Source organism: Leuresthes tenuis, unplaced genomic scaffold (genome assembly GCF_036924035.1).
Source record: "Leuresthes tenuis unplaced genomic scaffold, fLeuTen1.0.hap1 SCAF_7, whole genome shotgun sequence".
Classification (NCBI taxonomy): domain Eukaryota; kingdom Metazoa; phylum Chordata; class Actinopteri; order Atheriniformes; family Atherinopsidae; genus Leuresthes; species Leuresthes tenuis.
Genome location: NW_027325361.1, coordinates 24,113,599 through 24,134,416, shown reverse-complemented (window position 1 = coordinate 24,134,416; position 20,818 = coordinate 24,113,599). Strand labels below are relative to the sequence as shown.

The 20,818-nt window shown below is 41.9% G+C and overlaps 1 protein-coding gene across 2 annotated transcripts in view; it reads right to left on the bottom strand.

The window, feature by feature from the left end:
- Nucleotides 1–2,466: 2,466 nt before the first annotated feature.
- atp10a (ATPase phospholipid transporting 10A) overlaps nt 2,467–20,818 on the bottom strand; it is a 40,098-nt gene continuing 21,746 nt past the window's right edge. Inside the window, exons 11-21 of one of the 2 annotated variants that reach the window (XM_072390075.1) lie at nt 18,348–18,451; nt 17,783–17,909; nt 17,460–17,644; nt 14,390–14,738; nt 10,485–10,561; nt 9,284–9,409; nt 8,984–9,184; nt 8,324–8,404; nt 8,098–8,202; nt 6,841–7,028; nt 2,467–6,652 (exon numbers count right to left, since the gene is read on the bottom strand). In XM_072390075.1, coding sequence (XP_072246176.1) covers nt 6,001–6,652; nt 6,841–7,028; nt 8,098–8,202; nt 8,324–8,404; nt 8,984–9,184; nt 9,284–9,409; nt 10,485–10,561; nt 14,390–14,738; nt 17,460–17,644; nt 17,783–17,909; nt 18,348–18,451 — 2,195 coding nt within the window. In that variant the 3' untranslated portion in view covers nt 2,467–6,000. The remainder of the gene's footprint in view (nt 6,653–6,840; nt 7,029–8,097; nt 8,203–8,323; nt 8,405–8,983; nt 9,185–9,283; nt 9,410–10,484; nt 10,562–14,389; nt 14,739–17,459; nt 17,645–17,782; nt 17,910–18,347; nt 18,452–20,818) is intronic. The other variant, XM_072390076.1, reaches the window with a different exon arrangement.

Here is a 20,818-nt window from a genome sequence, read left to right as displayed (position 1 = left end):
CCACTGCTGGGCAGGTCTCAATGTAATTTAGTTTTCAGTTTCATAGTGGCCAAAGGGTAAATTGTAACTTTGGTGACCTGTTACTTTTAAACTAATACCATATCAGTTCAAACATTAAACTCATTCAGTACTCTGGTTTCTAATTATCATTATCATTGAAAGCTTGTACTCTGTTCACTTTTTTCCTCTAAGCTAAAGAGTAGAACCATAGAACCATAGTTCAAACGTATCTCAATCCACTTTCCTCTAACAGCCTACCGTCAGGTGTACCAAAGACTCGGAAGAACTTGTAGGTGTTTCTCTATCTTTGTGTGCCTATTCCTGCTGTTTCTGTTGGCTGGCTTCCTGTGTCAGTGGGATGTTAGAGTGAAAAAGTGCAATAATGCTTTGTCTGAGCCACTCCTACGTGTTGGAGCAGATTTGATGCTTACAATGCCTCCACCAACTGCTCAGGCTCAGAAATAAAAAAGGCTTTATCGGTTATTTGGAATCAAAAGCATTGCAGTGCATATCGGCATCAGCGCAAGTGAATAAAACTCAGTGCATGTAGTGCATTGAATGAAAGGGAGAGGCTGTAAAGCTTTTAAAACAAACAGTTCCCATAATGCAGTTCTTTGTATGCTTAATTGGATCAGGTTATTTACAAGGCAGCTTGGGAAATAGAAAATATTCTGATTTAACCTTGTTAAAACAGTGGTTCATCAGGCAGGTCAAGCTGACTTTAATGACCAGAATCCACAAACTCCCCCCTTTGATAAAATTCTAATTAAACTCCATTAGCTTGTGCAGAATTAGTCTCCAGTCTGTCTCTGGACTGCAGGTCATCCAAAAAGTAATTACAGAAAATGAGAGAAGTCTGTCAGGGACCCTTCATTTCAACAGCGGAGCCTGTTTAATTATACTATCAATAACGCACGTGCTGCTTATCTACAATAGTGCACAGAGGGCAGATGCAGCACACAAACGATTGTGCAGAGACAAAGGCAATGCACAAAGTCACACTCTCTGGTGAGTACACCAAGGGTGCAGAAAAAAAACAGATGATCAATTGGACTGGTTTTCACTCGGCCCGAAAGAGATGGAGAGAGCCGCAGTGCGAGGACCGAAGAGTCATCATTATCTCTATATCTGGATGAGGAACCTACTCTTATAAAGTGCAGCAGTGGTCAGTAATCTCAAGGCAAAAGAAAGCTGACTGTGTACATATTACCCCCCCCCCCCCGAAACTGCAGCCAGGATTAGTTCAAAAGGCGAACGGACTCTGAGGGGTGAAGGGTCAACTTGTGTGTATGTGCAAAAATGGCAGCTCTGCTATCAGATAAGTTAGCCTGATGAGTGTTTGTTTCTGCAACAACAAAACACTATTACTTCTTACAAATGCAGACGTTACTTCTTCTTTGCACCACTTCGTCTTTGGCCACGGAAGCCTTTTTTGATAAACAAGGGCCTTTGTGGTGCACAGCCAGCTGCAGGGGTCAGGAGGGAGCGCAAAAAAAAAAATAAATAAATAAATGAATGGAGCAATAAACTGATGAATCTTCAATTGCTTCACAGCAAATAAAGCCAAAAAAATCACAACCTATAAAAATGTAGAACAGATTTTCTATTGATACAGTTAAACTGCAGATCCTGTTTTATCTGTTTAGGTCACCAGTGCTGAAGACGTGATGATTCCAGTTTCTGCTGACTTTGTTTGCCTCATCTTCCCCGTACCTGAGGCCTCAGTTGAAATGGAGAAAATCCCAAGCTAATGGATGAGCCATCATTAAAAAGATTATAAGGGGATATAGACCCTTGGCATTACCTGTAAGTCCAACTACATGGGAACTCTAACTATACAACGGAGGCATAAGTAGAAAAAAAATCCAAGGTAGTTAACAACTTTTTGTCAGAAAAGCTCACTTGGAACATCACTGAGGTAGCAATTTCATCAAATTCTTTGGCGCACCTATCTTTTGTCCAGCACATAGAGCTCATACTGTGAATGTTCATGTTTTTTCAGTTAACATTAACTAACAGGAGCTGGTTTAGTCTATTCATTTATTTGTATGGTATTATTCACAATGACATTATTTTAATGGGAGAGGAGATTTGGGGACTGGAGTCTCTGCCAAAGAGGACAAAACTGTGAATATGAAACACAAATGCATACTTATGGTACTAGATACATTCTCAACATTCAGTATTACACATGAAGACTGGAGCAAACACCTATTCTTTATAAATGTAAGCTCAACCGCTCCATGTTCTGCGGTGTGTAAGTGACAGCTGTCAATATCAAGTTAAATAAAGTTGTAGAAACAATAAGTGTAAACGCATGCATGCTTTTAATGTTCAGTGAGGAACACGCTTACCAGTTGTCTCAAAAGACAGAGCTATATCATTTAATATGATCAGATGATGACGATTCCCAAATAAGGCCAAAACCACAGACCGAGAGAATGAGTACGTAATCCACGCCAGAGAAACAGGTAGCAAAGAAAAACTTTATTACATCGTTACTTTATTTTGTTCACATGTAGCCATGTGCAAGAATTTTCCAATTAATAAAAAGGACAGAGACCTGATATAAAATATTGTATTTCTGAACAAAATTTAAAAGTTTTCCCACGTAGGTAGTTAGCTGAATCTCTTTAGAATGTCCTATTTCCACTTCCTTACAAAGGCGCATCAAGAACTTCTAATAGATATTTAGATCAAGGACAAACTGTAGATAAGTACCCCCCCCCCTGTAAGCAAGAACTAGTGTAAAAATGTTAAACTTACAGTAGAACCGGCTTTGAACCAAAAATACAAACAAAGAGCCAAAAAAAACCCAAAAACATTCACAACAAAAAAAACAACAACGCTGAAATACGACAAATTCAAGGCAGTGTTAAGTGAAAGTAACTGGTGTTGCTGTGAGGAATAAGTGAAAGTGGGAATGTTGGAATGCAGCAGTGCGCTTCATTCTGGCACACTAAGTGTGATGAAGAGAGTACAGAACAGACTGAACTGATAAAACAAAGTGAACAGACTGGGGAGTCTGAATCTGAACAGCATGCCAGAGAAAGGCGCTGTGTGCAAAGAAGAAGAAGAAAAAAAGACTCGGGAGGAAAGAAAACCACGTAGCATCTAGCCTCATAAATATCTACAAACACAAAGATGCTCCATCATATTTATACACATACAGATTCAGCGTCATGAGCAGATTTTGCAATTTCTTATCCAGTGTTAAGGCACAGACAATTGCATAGAAAATACGGATATATAAATGATCTTTGGTATGTTTGCTTTTTACAAAAACACTGCAGTAGAAAAAAAACAATCATGGACTGTTAAAGGTGCTGCTGCTTCCAATGCTCATCAATTAAACTGTAGCATCTTTCCTAATCTCCCATTCTTAGTTTGTGAAGTGACAAAAAGCTCATATTGTTTGCAAAAGTAAGAATAGAATGGCACCTCCCATTCAATGCATACTCTATCTGACCACTGACATCACCAGCGCTAAAAATACTCAACGGCAGCTCTGACATCACGCTTTCAAAGTGCAAATTTACATTTTAAAGCAGTATCATTTCCATTTAGAAAGACCTTTCAGCACAGAGGATTTGGTTTGCAGCTGAACACTGGCAGAAAGAAAACAGACTGGCTTAAGATAGAGCTGGCACATACAAAAAAGTGAATAGGACCTTCAAGTAAACCTGGTTGTCATTCATGATATTAGCTTATTGTCAAACTGCTTTGCAATGCTTGAAGGAATAGTTTGACAACTTGGGAAATATGATAATTTGCATTCTAATACTTGGATTAGAAATCTATAAAGGTAAAGTCAGGTGAGCATTAGGTTAGCTTAGCTTAGTTTAGATAGCCAGGTGAAAGTTAGCTTAGCCCAGACTGGGAACAAAATCTTCTTATCAGGGGTTTTAAATCTTACTTATCAAAACATATCTCATTTGTTAACTTTAGTACTGACCACTTCAAACTTTGTAAGAGTTTTTAAAGAAAAAACATAATATAAAATTTTGCTAGTAGGCACATTTAGTTATCTTTGGATGGTGCTAACTGGTAGCCAGGCTAACTCTTCTCAAATCGTGTAGTTTGACTCCAACACTTGCTACTTTGAGCTTACAGATGTGTTTACAGTGACACATACCGAATAATGGCTTCATAACAAGGGACAATTGGGCCAAATGGTGGCCAAATATTGTGAGCTTGATTTAAGACAATTCTACCCCATGGACTCATTAAAATGTACACAATATACTTATAGATGTAAGTGTACCAACAGAAGATGCTGAATTGCAAGGTTCCCCTCTGTCTCCACCCTTGCTAAGCAAAGCAACCGTCTGCTGGCTCCAGCTTTATTAGCTGCCACTCTCATAATTTGTTGAGTATTAATGTAAAGCCAGAAAACAATAAGCTTAACATTAAGACAGGAGTCCAACCTGGCTCTGACCAAGGATACAAAAAATATGCCTCCCAGTACCTCTAAAAGCTCACCAACGTGCTAAGCTACGCCGACGACTAGTTTTTTCAGCAAGGTAATAATCATAAATCAGTCAGCTTTCAGACATGCTGCTACATAACTTGTATTAGTTCTGGAAAAAGCTAGCTGCTGGGCAGGTTAGCCATTTCCCTGTACTCAAACTAGCCTTTAAACTGGTTAAACTTGTAGGTTGCTGTGCCCATCATAAATGATACATTTTTAATTATGAATCAAATGCCAATAGCACAAGATTGTGAAGTTAGTAAAAAGCACAGGGAAACAACTCGGATGCTTTAGTCTACAGGTGACTAAACTCACCAACTTATCATGGCGATATCGGGTTTATTCATGATATACAAAGAAGTGTTTTGTGGTTTAACAGCAGTAATCCAGGCTACTTCAGTTACTGATCAGATATGTTGCTTATTATCCGGCAGACAAGCCCCAGATTTTTCAGCGGATAAAAAAAACCAAAAGAGATATTTTGATAAAGTTTTGAGATGCCAAAAGATTTGATTGTTTTTCCAGACTTAAGACAGGTTAACAGTCTGTCCACAATTCCAGCCTGAGACGGGCATGGGAATTTCACCGATCTGGTTTAACAACAATAAATGCCCGATATGTCAATCTATATTTGACATGTAAAACTGACTTGCACCGCGAGAAGAGATCTGCTGATCCAACACAAAGAGACAAACTTGTCTTTCTACCTTCATGCGGACATTAATAGATATAAAACATAAAACTGCAACACAAACCCAAACCTGATTGTAACCTTTAAACCAAGTCCCCCCCCACGCACACAAATAGAGCATAATTCCTGGTAGAGTCTGAGTGTTTCAAAGACTGAAATGTAAATATTGTTGAGAATTGATGCACAAGTATATGTAAAGTCAACAGTTCAAACAATTCAATGGAATGTGTTGTGCAACTTAATAGTAACAACAATGACTCTCATTAATTTAAATTGAGCAACATAAATGTGATCCAGCAACAAGGCTAACAAGTGAATGCCACTTTTTTTTCCCTGCATGATCATATAAAACTTTGGGATATCCAACACAGAAGTCCTTGCACACAAATGCAGACGTGTTTTAAGGGAGACATGAAAAGATTAAAGTTCTCTCAGCAATTCGAGGCCACAGTGGCGTCTGGTCCAGTTCTTAATGCCCCTACAAGCCGAGTTAAAAGAATCATCAGGGTGCCATATCAGAGAGAAAACACACTCCCAAATGACTCAGCGGAGGAATGTCTACTCTGGTCTGGTTAAAAACCTGGTCAAGTACTGAGATGCATCTTTGTAAAGTCAGAAAAACAAAACAAAACACAAACATGACGGGAGACATTCCAGTTCTTCCTTCTCCCAAATCTCTACAACATTTTTACCTTAGCTTTATGCCCAAAATATAAAGTACCTTTTTGTATAGTTTATAAAATAAAATCCTTAAAAAATACAATAAAATTAAGAGTTTAAAAAAAAATATATATCGTGCAAATTGGAGTATGAGTAACATACTTAAGACTGTAAGACATTATAAGGCGGTGTACAGCGACTGTTCTGCCACCTGCAGAGTCCTGTGTGCGGGGTGAACAGTGTGCTCAGTTATGAGTCCGTCCTCTGAGTTCCTCGTGTATCGGACATACTGAGACGCTCCGACAGGGGGCAAGCTCAACTGGATGCTGTCTGTCTGTGTGGTAAGAGGCGTGGAGGTGGTCCAGCTGGACAGACTCACATCCGATGGCTCTAATGTCTTATCGGGAGACTCCGAGTCTTTGCTAGAAGGAGACTGCAGCTCCCCCGAGACCGGAAGAGCGTCTTTGGTGTATGGAAGAGTGTTTGTTTCTGTGGAAACTAATGTGTAGATATCTGATAGGCGTTTTTCACCGTGTGTGGGCGCCGGTGGGCTTCTACAGCCATTCTCTTCATCTGTTTGTGGGACGGCACCCTGTTTGGCTCGTGATGCCTTGCAGCCAGGGATGCTCCTCTGTTTTTTTTTATCGCAACCTTTGGGCGAAAGCTTAGTGAGGGGGAGGAAGGGAGGCTTGGGACTGAGCGGTGACCCTATCTTGACCCTGCTCAGGCTGAGAATGTTCCTGCGAGTGTCGGCGGGGAGTTTGTCCAATTGCCTTCCAACTTGCACTGGGTTTGGAAACAGTGTGCCTTGACACGCCCTGTAGAAATATCTGGAAAATAAAACAAAGCCAGACATCAGGACACACTTCAGCACTACTCCAACGATAAATGCCAGGCTCTTGGAATAAATATGAAAGGCATCTGGTATCAATAACAGAGATATTTCATGATACAGATCATAAATATTTGAGAGACCAGCTTGTGTTTTCACTCCTCTACAAATGCAGCATAAGAGTACCGGGGCAGCAGGGCGGCTACAGGTGTAATGGTGCACAGCAAGTAGAAGAGAGGGTCCTGCAGCAGCCTCTGCATGGTCCAATAGGGGTTGGAGGGAGAGTAGCAGGTGGGACAGGAGGCGTTGTACAGCAGAGCCACAGTGAAGAATAAGGCCACACTGAAGGCTATTGAGAGCCAGTTCATCCAGGTCTACCAGGGAAGACAACAAGGACAAGTTCTTACATATTTCAGATTACAGAAACTTTATACATCGAGTTAAAAATGTAGGAATCACAGCTCCATTTAGTCATTCTGTCTGATGAACACTTCATCCTCTATTTTACTGTTTAATGGGACCAATCTGCGAAGCAAATGTTTTACTGACAAACTGTAAACTAGCGATTGACTCCAAAAATTGGTTAAATACTTATTTACAGAGGTAATAAATCAAGTGTGGTGGGGTTTTTTCTTCCTAGGCATGTACAATCTGCTGTCCTTTTGCAGTCAAGCGTGAAGGCCTTAGAGAGAATGGAGGCTTAAAAGCATATCCTAACTGACATCTACGTTCATATTTTATATTGTTTATATTTTTAATAGAACAAACATAATCAACTTCTAAAGCTACATGTTTTTGTTTTTTTGGCCACTTGAGGGCAGCAGAGCAAACTGTGACAACAGCATGTTGCTGCTTTGTAAACTTACAATCACTAATGTGTTAGCACTAGTTCATTTACATATCAACAAATCCGACTAACCCATACACGTATCACGCTAACTTCTTGTTCTCACACACATTATTTACAGCTTCACAGCTACTGTATGGGGGAAGAGTCCGTAGCGTTGCCTGTTGTCACCTCAGACACGTTCGGTTGACCTTTCCCTCACAAACCGCGCATACGTTATGTTACTGAGCAGCGAGAGAATGAGGCGCCTGCCAGCTGAGCATCTGTACGCGTTTACCTTTTGTCAATACTGCTCGCCATGAACACTCCTCTGCACGAGTGACAAGCATGTCCAAGACAATAGCGAGTGAAAAGGTCTTTTTAGATCTAAGAAAAAACATTTCACAGCCTAGAAATCAAGGAACTTGTGTTTTCAGAAGCGTGCCTGAATGTCTGAGAACGAGACCAAGCAATAAATGTGCAGGTTTGAGGTATAATGTGGTTGTTGTGGACCGTTTTTGGAGGACACACCCCCAAACTGAAATACAATGCTTTGTAAATCAGTTAAATAAGCTGGAGGTAAACCTCCGTGTGCCTTTTGAAATCAGAGTTCTTACCCAGGTTTTGGTCTCAATGCCCAAATGCAACAGAATGGTGAATAAAGCAATGGTGGTGACGGGAGTTCCCCATGTAAACAGATCGACGTCTGAGTCAGCGTAGGCCTGGGGGGAGGTTGGGAGGAGATCGGGGTTACGAGAGGGAAGATGATGAGTAAATAAAAACAGGAAAAAAATAAAATATGGAGCGATGGGCGCTGATGATGGAAATGAAAACCAGACTCACAAAGTAAGGAATGAAGAAGCAGATGAGACTTTGGTAGAAGGAATCAATCATGTTCATCCAGAACATGTATGGCTTATATTCCTGCAAGATAAGCGCAGATATTCACAGTTAATTTCTCACTGGGAACTGAGATGCATCATAAGGCTAAAACTGAGTTGTAAAGTTACAGATTTCTCCATCTCATTAAACTAAGGCATCAGTGTTCCCAAAACCAGGTTTAAGGGACACAAATCTGACTTTTTCCCCCAATGATTTTCTTTTAGGGTCTCTGTGGACACAGAAATGTGATCGGTGATTCAAATGCTCAAATCCGATTTGAGTCACTTCTGATATGTGGCTATGTAACATGAGCATTGACGCTCAGTTTTTTGGGCTCAGTGTTGTCGTCGCAGACCAGCAGAGACACTGCAGCACTGCTACTTACAGGCACAAAAAAAGCTAAAAGCTAGCAGTCTGACCTCATAGTGTACAACAAAGAGTATATTTCTTATTGCGTAGGCTGGCTAAGTTAAAATTTTAAACAAAAGGAACGACAACAAGAGTGATTTTATTTTTTTAAAATCTGTAAATTTGAATGTTAAAATGTGCGACATTGATGGGGAATGGAAAGCTACAATAACAATCAGGTTCTTCTGGGATATAATGTCAAACAGCCCGGACCTCAGAGTTCTGGCCGTTCACGTAGAGGTGAGGTAGTTGTTGGAGAGTCTCTGCTGACACGTCTTTGTCCAGGGTGCCGGTGACGAGTTGCGGGAAGGCAGAGAACATCAGGTTGAAGAAGATGAGATACCACTGGTCAATCATGGCTGAACCAGAGAACCCGCAGTAGAACTGATACCAGAAGATGAGTGCCACGAACATCTGCGGGAACCAAAAGCGATGGGTTCACGTGAGGGGACAGAACAGAGGAACAATTTCAACTCATCTGCGTCAGAAGATGGAGTAAAGACAGTGGCTTACAGCGTTTTTATAGAAGAAATACAGGATCATGTTTGCCAGTCGAGAATAGCACCACTGTCCGTGCACCAGCAGGAGCTTCTGGAGATACCGGAAACGAGGGAGGGCAAAGTCGCTCGCCATCACCGCCTGTAAAACACCCGAGGTAGCCAGCATTCAGTCCCCACCCTGCTTCACATGGTCTCCTCCTCCCACTTTCGACACTTGCGCACAACACAGGCAGACATTAGGAAATAACAGTTTGAAATACCTGTCCCCCTCCTCTCGCCTGCAGCTTTTTAATCAATCTTTAGTTGGTGTAATCTTTCCAAAGCAATAACCCTTAAATGAGGTGTCTACCTTTAGGGATTAATGGCTGTAACTAAGGGAGAGTGTCAGTCACATTCATCAGCATCTAAAACCCTCCCTGTAGTCAGCCCTGCAGTGTGACTTCCACCTTAAAGGACGCTGCTAACCCTTTATGACTGCTCTCGACTGTCAACATTATCTGCCAACAAGAGGAATGGCCACGGGCGCCTTGTTTAGCTCCCGCTGTGCGCTAATAACATCCTCCAAAACAGCGGTTGCCGGTGTGCGTGCGGAAATGTGCGCATCAGCATGCTGTCGAATCCCGAGGAGTGACCGCCGCCTCATTAAGAGCGAATTTGATTAACAGTGATTAATCTGGAGGCTCAGATAAGGACAGGATACAGAGGCTTTAACAGATGTGCAGTACAGCAGCGAGCCGCTGAAGCCTCCCCGGGAAGTTAATTGGGAATCTCCATCATGTGAGGTCGCCACTCTGGAACAGGATGCTACGATAAATGAGTACAGGGGAGGAAGGACGACTCAGGCTTTTTAGAAATTTCTCTCCTGCCTATGTCAAAGACATTACTGTGGCTGTGACCTTACAAGCAGGAGGAGAAGCTGGTGTGGATGGAGTAACCTAAAGCACCCATAAAATGTGCTGCTTCTCTGTAGGACACGGGACAAGCTTCCTGAGTCAGCAGGACGCAGTCAATCCTATTTATAGTCTAAAACTGGCACTTAAGAGTAATGAAAAGCCATTAACTACACTAAAGAATGCCAGCCTCTTCCCTTTTACCTTTATCTTCTATCGCATAGCTGCTTTCACGCTCTGGATCTCTCAGACTGCGCTGCTTTTTAACGATCTGTTGTAAATCTAACCTCGCTCTTAATTGCCCCACCCACTGTTCCTCCTTACCTGCATGCCCTCCTGTCCGGAGATCCCCACGCCAACATCCGCTACCTGGATCATGCTGACGTCATTGGCCCCATCACCTGTGAATAATGCGGAAGACAGAACTTAGTGACCTCAGAATTTGAAAGATAAATTTCTTTCATAAACTGTATTTTGGTTAAGACAGGGAGCAGCCTGGAGGCAGTAACAAGTTATGAAGATGGCTTTAGGAAGCATAATTATGTCAAAAATTAACCGTATGATACTTTATCCGTTAGACTAGCTTTATGATTGTCATTCAGTGCTGTTTAGTACTTTCCCCTCACAACAGAGCCAGGCTGCTGCAGTGATCATTAAGCAATGCTGCTGGTACTGCTCCACTTTAAGGTAAATTATTTTCTACTACAGGTGGTCGAGTGGGAGATGAAGTGTTAGTGAGCAGGAAGGCTTCTGTTTGAACGGTTAAAAAGGTCCATTTCCTTTCACAGCCTCCCTGTGTCATCCTCTCCTCGCAGTCGTCCAATGAAAGTTCCATCTTTACCCTCTCCACATTTGAGGACTCAGTTCCTGTTATGAATGCAATCTGCTGCTGTTTGTCAAAATGTTCCCAAGTGCAGAGTTTGGCACATTCAATGAGCTGGCTGCCTTGTAAAATAGCAGTTGAAATCAACTTTCCTCCCACAAGTCGAAGTGGCTGATGGATTTTAAAAACCACCCGAACAGCAACACCACAGTTTTGTTGAAAGAAAAGCTCATGAGTTCTTCGTGTTTAATGGCCGATGACAGCACTCAGGTGGAAAACCGCCACCAACTACACAGCCAACTGACGACACCGTGTAGGCAGTTGGGCAGTGGACCCAAAATCCTATCTCGTGATTTTGTCTAGCATATAGATCTAGAAGGCCCACAGGATCCTAGGTCAGTAATTCTCCATGACTTTTGGAGATATTTCTGATGGCATGTCGCCATAGTATGCTAAAAAGGTGCTAAACAAAGTTATATAATATCATATTCCATCCATATTTCCAATATTTGTCACACAATCATGCATTAGAATTCTGCTTTGAGGTAGCTTGTTAAATAAACTCAAATTCTGTAATATTTCATTAATCGCCAAAGACAAATTCCTGCAAACATGAATTGGGATAGGGGCTAATAAATCTTCTGTTCATTATTTTCATTATTTCATTCATTTTCGGGTCATAATCAGAGTGATTTGTGTCTTTTCCCCTTATTATTGCTGTAATTAAAAAGCCAAATGATAAGGTTATCATTACAGAGGATGAGGCTGTAGTACTGGTGCACATTAAGATTCCACCCTCCTCTGTTGTCCCCACAGAGGTGTACAATGAAAGATGTGAGGACCTGCAGTGTTTCCTTCATGCTGCTAACACAGGAATGACAAAGAAAAAAAAAAAAAAAAACAATGAAAAAAAAACGCTTTGCTTGCACAAAAAGGACTCTCCTGCGTGTGCAGCAGGAACGAATAAATGGAAAACAGCACAAGCAGTTATAAGTCATGGACACCCCCATGTCACCTCTGTTATTCACCAGCTTCATTAGTCCACGGTGTATAATTACTAAGAATAACACAGCTGGATGTGAGAGGTCGGAGCAGAGCTGTGGAGATTGTGTTTGATGAATGGTGCTCCTCTTGCCAATGTTCATTTCCAAGACAGTTCATCCTGACGTCACAGCAGGAGGAACCCACCGGAGCTTCACTCTATCTGTGTTTCAGTGAGTTTGACAAATGTGGGGGCAGCTCAATTATAGCAAAAAGTAAGGGAATAATCTGGGTCATGGCTAAGGTCTCGATCACTTAAGAACTATCCCTCTTTGGCTATGCGTGCACGCAAAGCAATATTCTGACCCTTGACCCTAATCTAAATATGATAATCTTCAGATTGTGGTCCGATGAGTGACTTTCACTCACATAATGTCTCTACATTATTGCAACTTTTGGGCCCATTTAAAGTTTTCTTTACATGAAAACACAAAGCAGTAGCCTACTCAGGCTAAGACAGAAGCAAAGAGTAATGCTGCTGAGATCGGCAAAGTCCACAAAGCAAATTTAAGCTTAATAAAGAAGAAAATACCATATTTGGTTTAAGGTAATCAGAAAATACTGTTTAATAGGTAATAAGAGTAAGGTTTAATCTAGCTCATATTGGTTCTTTGCTGTGCATGTAAATAAATTGATAGATTTTAGAAACATCTCGAGACAAGTGAATAATAAAAAACTATTATTTGTATTTTTTGTTTCTTGTCAGACTCCTGGAAACCAAAGAGCAGGCAGAGGGTGAGTTTGGTCCTGTACTTAGTGCTGAAAGTGCAAATTTCCCTGAATAAACCCCAACATGATAATGCGTGTGCATTGTGGAGTGTCTCACAGTCCACCCACTACACTACACCACTTAACCAAGAGAGGTCAATGCAAGCCACTCATGAATATTGATGTAGAGTGCCAGTTAAGTTTGGACGGGCTTCATGACTTGAAAAGGTATTTCCATATTCTTCTTGTGTTTTTCAAACCCGTGCAATACTGCAGAGAACATATGTGCAATTACATACAATCAAAATATCTTTCAAAATGATAGGCAATGGTTATCAACAGGTTAAAGAGTGGCCTCTCTTTAACCTATTAAACTGTATTAAAGTGTCACTTCATACTTCTGATGTCTTGGTTGTTATTCTCCACTGTAAAGTTAAATATTACTAACAAACAAATTCACTGAATGGCAGCTGCATGTTAAAAACTACTTACAGCAAAGTAGATCTGGTTGAATTTACGATTGCTGCATTTTTATCAGCTCACATGGTTGAGATGTAAAGAAATTAGGATGTTCAGGTGAGTCAGACTCTCCATATAAGCTCCCTTGGATCACCCAGAACATTTCAGCCTTACTGCGCTGAAACTACCCAGGACAGGAAGCACGCATCATAAGGCGCAAAAATGCGGAAATGAACCAGTGCCTGGTTTTTAAAAGGGCCAATGTTGACTCGCAGAAATAAATAATTATGATCCGAGTCGGTTTTTATCATCAGTAATGAGGTGCTGCACAAAAACATCCAAACACAGCTGGTCTGAATTGTTATCACACCGCTGATATTGTGTTGTTGACTTTAAGTCACTCCTCTGCTGTCTCCACAATGCGCTTATGTGAGTTTAGTAATAGCTGTAGCCAATCTTCCAGGAGGCTTGTTTTTACAAACCCAGTTTCGCCACGGGGAGAGGCATAACATCGCAGTCTGATCCAGGCTACTCTCACACACGAGCGCAGCTGCATGCAGCACCTTCCATGCTACTCCATGTTAAAAGTGGCACACTCCATGCATTTAACCTTTTGAGACAACCGAGGCAGGGTTTGAAGAGAAATTACACCCAGGTTAAAATGGAAATGTCTTTTGGCACCTCTTCAAAATTGAAAAACTATGTTAAAGAAAAAAAAAAGTGTGTGCTGCTGCCTGAGATTCAAAATGTCAGCAAATACTTTAATGCATGTAATGCTGAGGAATATCTTATGTGTTTAGTTCCAAATACCGTTAGTATTAGTTCCACTTCTACCATCATCAACACACAAACAAGTTTTGTTTTGATCAAGATTTAGTACTATAGCAATAAAAGTGAATTGAAGTGAAAGGTCGGGATTGCAGACGAGTCAGTAAAGCCCCCAGAATCTTCTACCACGAAGCCCTGCAGTAGGAACAGATTATTCTGAACATCTACCCATCTTTACCTCTGAGAGACTCTGCCTCTCTAAGGTGCTCTTTTTATCCACAATCATGCTGCTGACCTGTTGCCAATTAACCTCATCAGTTTTAACATGCTCCTCTTTAGTATCCCTCACTTTTCCAGTCAATTGTTGGCCCTGTCCCAGCTTCCCCCCCCCCCCCCCCCCCCAAATGTGCGTCCTTCTGCTGGTACTTACCTATGGCCAGGGTCATGACTCTCAGCTTGTTCCGGACCAGTTTCACCACAGTGCTCTTCTGTAGCGGCGTGGAGCGGCAGCACAGCACAGAGCGGCAACTACGAGCAACAGCCAGAAACTTGTCCTCCAAGCTCTTATCCAGGGCATAGGCCAAGGTCCGCCCATCAATTACCAAGCCCAGCCGGTGCACCAAGAAATGAGCGGGGGGAGAGGATGAGGAGGACGGAGATGAGGTGGGATAAATCTCAAAGGGTGCAAAGTTAGCAGTAGCGGACTGGGCTCCGGAGCTGCAGAGGAATTTGGCCTGGATGTAGTGTAAACTCTCCTCTAGCAGCAGTGCACACGCCTCCTGGTAGAGACAGAGGAACGGAGTGGGTGAGAGATCAGCATCAGAATACAGTAACGTTCAATACAACTGCCTGTCCTGGTCCACATCTGGCAACCAGGTGATTAAAGTACACTGGATTAAACACAGGCTGTGCCCAAATGACCATCTGAACTTAATGCCTTCAGTGAAGAAATGAGAGACGCGTATATATATCATGTTAAAACGAACAGCTGTTTTAGGAATGATTTGCTGTTAGATTGTAGGATAAAAAAGAAACAACGTCTTCTGAACATTTAGATTAAATTACAAATTTGTGCTCTGTATGAACAATTCTAAACAGCTCTGCTCCGTTACCTGACTCAGCCATTACTTTCATTAGCGTTTACTTTCATTTAGCGCTCTGCTTTTCCTGTGAAGACAAAGGTTCAGTGGAGGACGCCAGCAGGTGGCATAAACAGCTGCTGTTCTATCAGCGGCCTTTAAGCCGCACTGAAAAAGTTACGTATCCGTCTCTCGACTTTACTGATTTTTGGTATCAGTACAAATGTCCTGTAATTTAAATGGTCAAGCGCACACTCATTGCTGAGTGCTATGCTAAGGTCTCGAAACAAGCCCTCAACCCTTACGTTTAACTTCCAAGAGGCCAGATTTTCTTGTCTTTCAAGGTGGTCTTCAACAACATTTCTCAAGGCTTTCCAAAGGTCGAAGTTTTTCTTTGGCTGCTTTTTCACTCATTTTCAGTCCAGTCCTTGTACCCCTGACCATTTTCAAAGGAATGTGTGTTTTAGTTTGTTAAACCACTTAAAGGGGAACTCCGGTATTTTTAAACCTAGACCTTATTTCTGGCATGAAATACGTTTATCTACTCACCGAGAACAGTTTGGTGAAAGTCGGCGTCCTTCGGAAGATATTTAGATTACTTGAGATCCGCGTATATCCATATAACGGGAGAGAACAACTTTATTTCACCACTACTTTAAGACAAATGAATGAATGAATGAACGCGTACAATTGCACTGTTAGCTCATAGCTGCTGTGTTGTTGTTATTGGCGGCTAACGGGGGGCTTATAGAGGGCTTTCTACACTCTTGTCTACTGGGATGACGTCATCAACGCACGCTGCTGCAGCACAGCTCATTTACTCCTTGCTCTGTGACAGTCGGCTAACTTCACACAGAGTTTGCTACTGATAGTTTTGTGCAACATGGCAGGATATTTATCAGATTTTGACAACGTGGACGTCAACTTTGAGTACAATGGACGTCCTGAAAGTGAATGAGCTGTGCTGCAGCGGCGGGCATTGATGACATCATCCCAGAAGACGAGTGTGTAGAAAGCCCTCTATAAGCCCCCTGATAGCCGCCAATAACAACAACACAGCAGCTGTGAGCTAACAGAGCAATAGTACCTAGATAAACGTATTTCATGCCAGAAATAAGGTCTAGGTTTAAAAATAATGGAGTTCCCCTTCAACACGGACCTTTGAATCATTCAAGCATAAAAAGTCACACAACTCAAGTTATGAGCTAATGCTGTGGCTACAAATAACACAGAACTTATCAAAAAGCAAGTTTAAAGTTTATATCTAGTCACTTTGTTAGCAGCCTGTTGCAAAGACAGAAATAGTTTCCATTTCTTAAGTTCCATCTATGAAAAAAGCATAAGATTCCACAATTTGACATCATAAAATAGTATTTTTGCACCAACAATTGAGAGCTATCAACGAAACACTTGGCATATCTCAATATAATTCGTAGTGTTCCCTAAAAAAAAATAATGAGGAAACTGGACCAATGGAGGACATAAGTGCCTAAAAACAATATCTACATCAGAAGGACAGTAAGGAAAACATCCAGCAAAGACCTGACACAGGACCTGATAGATGCATCCGGCTGTTCAGTTGATCCATCTACAGTTTGCCCAAGCCTCATAGATGGCTTCCATGAAGGGTGGCTGTCAAGAAGCCATTCTTAAGGAAGGGAAACGGGGAGAAAAGGCTGAGCTATGCCAAAGGACACAAGAACTCAGTGGCAACAGGTCTTATGGAGGGATGAATCCTCCCCAGAGCCCGGACCTTACCATTATTGAAGCAGTGTGGGATCATGTTGACAGAGAACTGAACAAAAGGCAGCCGACATCCAAAGAAGAGCTTTGGGATGTCCTTCAAGAAGCCTGGAGAACTATTCCTGAAGACTACTTAAAGAAATGACAGAAAGCTTTTCTAAGAGGTTTAGGCTGGGTTTTCCCTTTCCAGTCACATTTGCACACGTTTCAGTAAGCTGTTGTATCCATTTCCTGCTTTCTTTTATATAATTAAAGGAACGAGAGGACTTTTTCACAGTCCTGTACATGTCTCCTTTAACCACAGCTACAAAAAGTTGACAACAAAGATAGGAATGAGGGGGAAGACGCTAGATGGTGTAAAACAATAAGTTGTGAATTTATGTAATGGTAGTGTGCCAGGTTGTATTCTGGCACAGAGCTGTGACTCATTGTTAGGATACGGATGTTGCCAGGCAACTAGCTGAGACATCATGAGCCAATGTTGGGCCAAAAGACTCATATCGCGCATAACTATAAAATAAACCCCCCCATCTTTTACAATTTTTTTAGCAGATAATCTTACTACAATTTTTAAGTGTTTATTTGGAATATTATGAGGCTATCAAGCAACTGTTTCAGCTCTTCGGTGTACGGTCCAGGTTAGACCGAGCAAAGGAGAATCTGTGTGAAGCTGCTCACATGAGAATCAGCATTCAGCGTCAGGATCTCCTCGTCAGGGTCCAGCAGCTTGCAGGCGTATGCAATGTTGACTGCAGTTTCCTGTTTGTCACCCGTCAGCACCCAAATCTGCAAGCCGGCTTTCCGCAGCGAAGCAATAGTTTCAGGAACGCCATCTTGCAGCCGATCCTCGATGCCGGTCGCTCCTGTAGGCGGCAGCACACCAACGTAACAAAGTCTTTAACAGATAGATAGTGGATCTGGTGTAAAAGCATCTTCAAGAAGGGAATGAAACTATCGTAAAATCTTCTAAAGAGGTCTAAATAATTAAATCAGACTATTACCCAAAAGCTGGAGGTTTGTCTCCAGCCTCAAGGCCGACTGAAATAGCAGCTCCTCTCTTCCCTGGATGGCCGTCTCAGCCTCTAAGTGACGCTGCAGCCAGCAGGCGTATTCCTCTTTGCTCAGAATCTGACACATAAACACAAAAGTTTACACATACACACATACTTAAAGCATCATTTGTTTGAGTGTTGGGTGCGGGGAGGTGGGTGCAGAACAGTGCAGCATCCTCTCCGTCCGTGGCAGAGGAGGACGACAGACTGTAAGACCTTGACAAGGTGTTTCATCACTCGGCGTCTGTGATGGGCTCTGCACAAGCAAGAATATAATGAGCCCGGCCTGCGAGAGCATAAATTAGCAGCCTGGGAAAGTGGCGCAGATTGCAGCTGAGTCACGAAGAATGTCACTTTTGGAAGGGCTGGTCCATGTGATCATCTGTGCTGGGCTACAAACACAACCTGCCAAAAAGCCACTGAGACACACACTCTCCACCAGTCTTTGAAGCAGTCTAATGAGGGAAGTCACTTGTTCAGCACTTCAGAGGTTTATTGATGCCTGCTTGCTTACCTTTTTTGCAATGCACAGCGTGCGAAGGCCATCTGCAGCATACAGGTTCAGGTAGTTCTGGGTCCGGCAGACCATCTTTTTCTGGCGTCTCCCTTTGGACTTGCCTTAAAAAGAAAAGACAAAACACACACACAGGAAAGAGATAGAGCAATGAAGATGAAATATCTGTGTTTTAGGGAATTTGCATAAGTGCTTTAGCATTTCGGTACCAAATTGCCAAAGAATTCTTCAACAGGCACATGGAAGCCATCTGTCCTCACACCTAAATTAACCATGTACGCTGCGCCTCAATATATTTCACAATGTCTGCATATTACTCATCGAGCTGCGCCTGCACCAAACTGTGAGGTGATAAAAAGATTTTCCATCTCATCCTACAAACGGTATCTTTTTTTCCCCGATTATGTGACTAAATGATTTTAACATAACTGAATATTACAGGTTTAAGATATAAAGTGGTGCGTTGTCTCTCTGGTGCTGCATCTTGGCCATCGCTCTGGCAGGGGGACAGCACACACACAGATTGGCTTTATGGGTCTCCTGACACAGATGCACCAGCCAACACTCTGATTGCCAGCCATGTAATCTCACTAATAACACCCCAGCTTGGCAGGCACAGCCACACATACCCTGCCACGCAGAATTATTTTTACTGAGGGGAACAAATTAACTCCAAACTGGTCGCAATCAGAGATTTAAAACACAGGAAAGACGTTCTCCTTTGTGACGAAACGTAAGCATGGTCAAAATTTGCCCCCCGCTGCACCCTCTAATTTTAACCCCATCGGGGTATAGACAGTTCAGAAAAGCTACTAGATGTTAGAAAGCCAGGTTTAAGCTTAGCAGAAGTTTCCTTAAGGAAGGAATGTCAAGAAAATACATGAAAAACTTCTTGAAAAATTGAGACCCCTCTTTGGATATCTGCTGCAGTGTGGCGGTGAATGTTCTGTGTGTGTCCCAGCTAATCCTCACCAATTTCTTCCTTTTCTTTATTTTTCCCCAAATGCTGCTGTGATCCAATTTGCTTTGAAAGGTCACAGAAGGTTAACTGCTCTGTGGGCGGTAGGTAAGAAATTCAATACCTAGATGCCCATTTGAAGAAACTTGCTGTGTTTTACTTCAATTCATTGGCAGGTCCTTGGTTTGCTGGGAGTTGTTCTACACATCAGGGAATTAGTAATATTAATAATAATTAAAAAACAACAAGTAGGTCATTAATTGTGCACACAGGTTTGTAACTTTTTACTACATCTTACCTTAGTAACTGGCTTAGCCAATTACTAAAGTAATAGTAAAAAAGTGTAGTTAAAAGGTGCTTAATACAAATTTTGTGCAGTCACACACACAAAAAAAACAAAGGAAGGAATTTAAAATAAAACTGCATTTCTTCAAATGTATGTAAATTTGTTGTGCTTCCACTGCCTCACACAGGTGTCCAGCTCGCAGGTGGTGTTGACAGATTTATTGTTGTACAGACAGTGAGACGGCCGCTTCTTTTACTATCGGCTTAGTCTTTGGTCGTTACTATGCCATTTTATGTAAATCCAAAATACTTCCAAACACAGTTTCTCAGATTATTTGGTGTCGCGTTTTTCCTCTTAAGATGGTTTAGCTAGCTAATTACCTTCATTTGGCTAGCAGTTTAGCAGACAAAACATTAGCTTATTTTCCTAAGCAGTGCATATATGCAGCAAAGCTTGATACTACAGCAGATTATTACTTGAGTTTTAACTTTGAGGCCACTTTTTTTTTGCAGTGTTACCGCTATTGTGAATCACCTCACGAAATTCCTCACAATCCTCTAACGAAGGCTCTTGCTATGGTGAAGAAAAATGTTCACCCTCCTCTTCAGCATTCCTCCCGCCGTAAAGTTGATAAACATCACAAAGAGTTTCATTCTTTGTTCTTTAGGAGACACGCAGAGATCCCTGTGTAGCTGCTAAATGCCACAACATGGTTAGCAATTAGGCCAAAGCAAACAGAACACTTAGGTATTCATTTCTAAACCAACCCATTTTTGATTTGAATAACACAGAATGCTGATAATAGCTGCTTTAACAAAAAAAAAAAACCCAAACAAACACCCAACTCAAATGAGGATAAAAAAAAAAAAACTTTCAAAGCAGAACTTGTTATTAAACAGAATAATGCAGCTTAAGCGAGACTGCCCTCTAACTTCTGAGTCCCATGGGTCTACAGTCTACCTCCAGCACCTCCGTGTGCACTGTTATTAGACTGACACTGAACAACTCCCGCATTGCCTCAAAGGAGCCATTATGGAGGTCTGTGTTATGAGAAGCCCCGACTCAGACTGCACTCTAATTGGCTGTTTTTACCCAATGATAAAGCAAAGCAGTGAGTTGCCTGCAAGAAGACACGGCCATTAAAAGTGTTGAACTGAAGCACAAAGAGGTGGCGGGGAGTGTGTGAAAGCCATCCCGATAGAGACTCTCTTTTTTTAAAGATTGCCA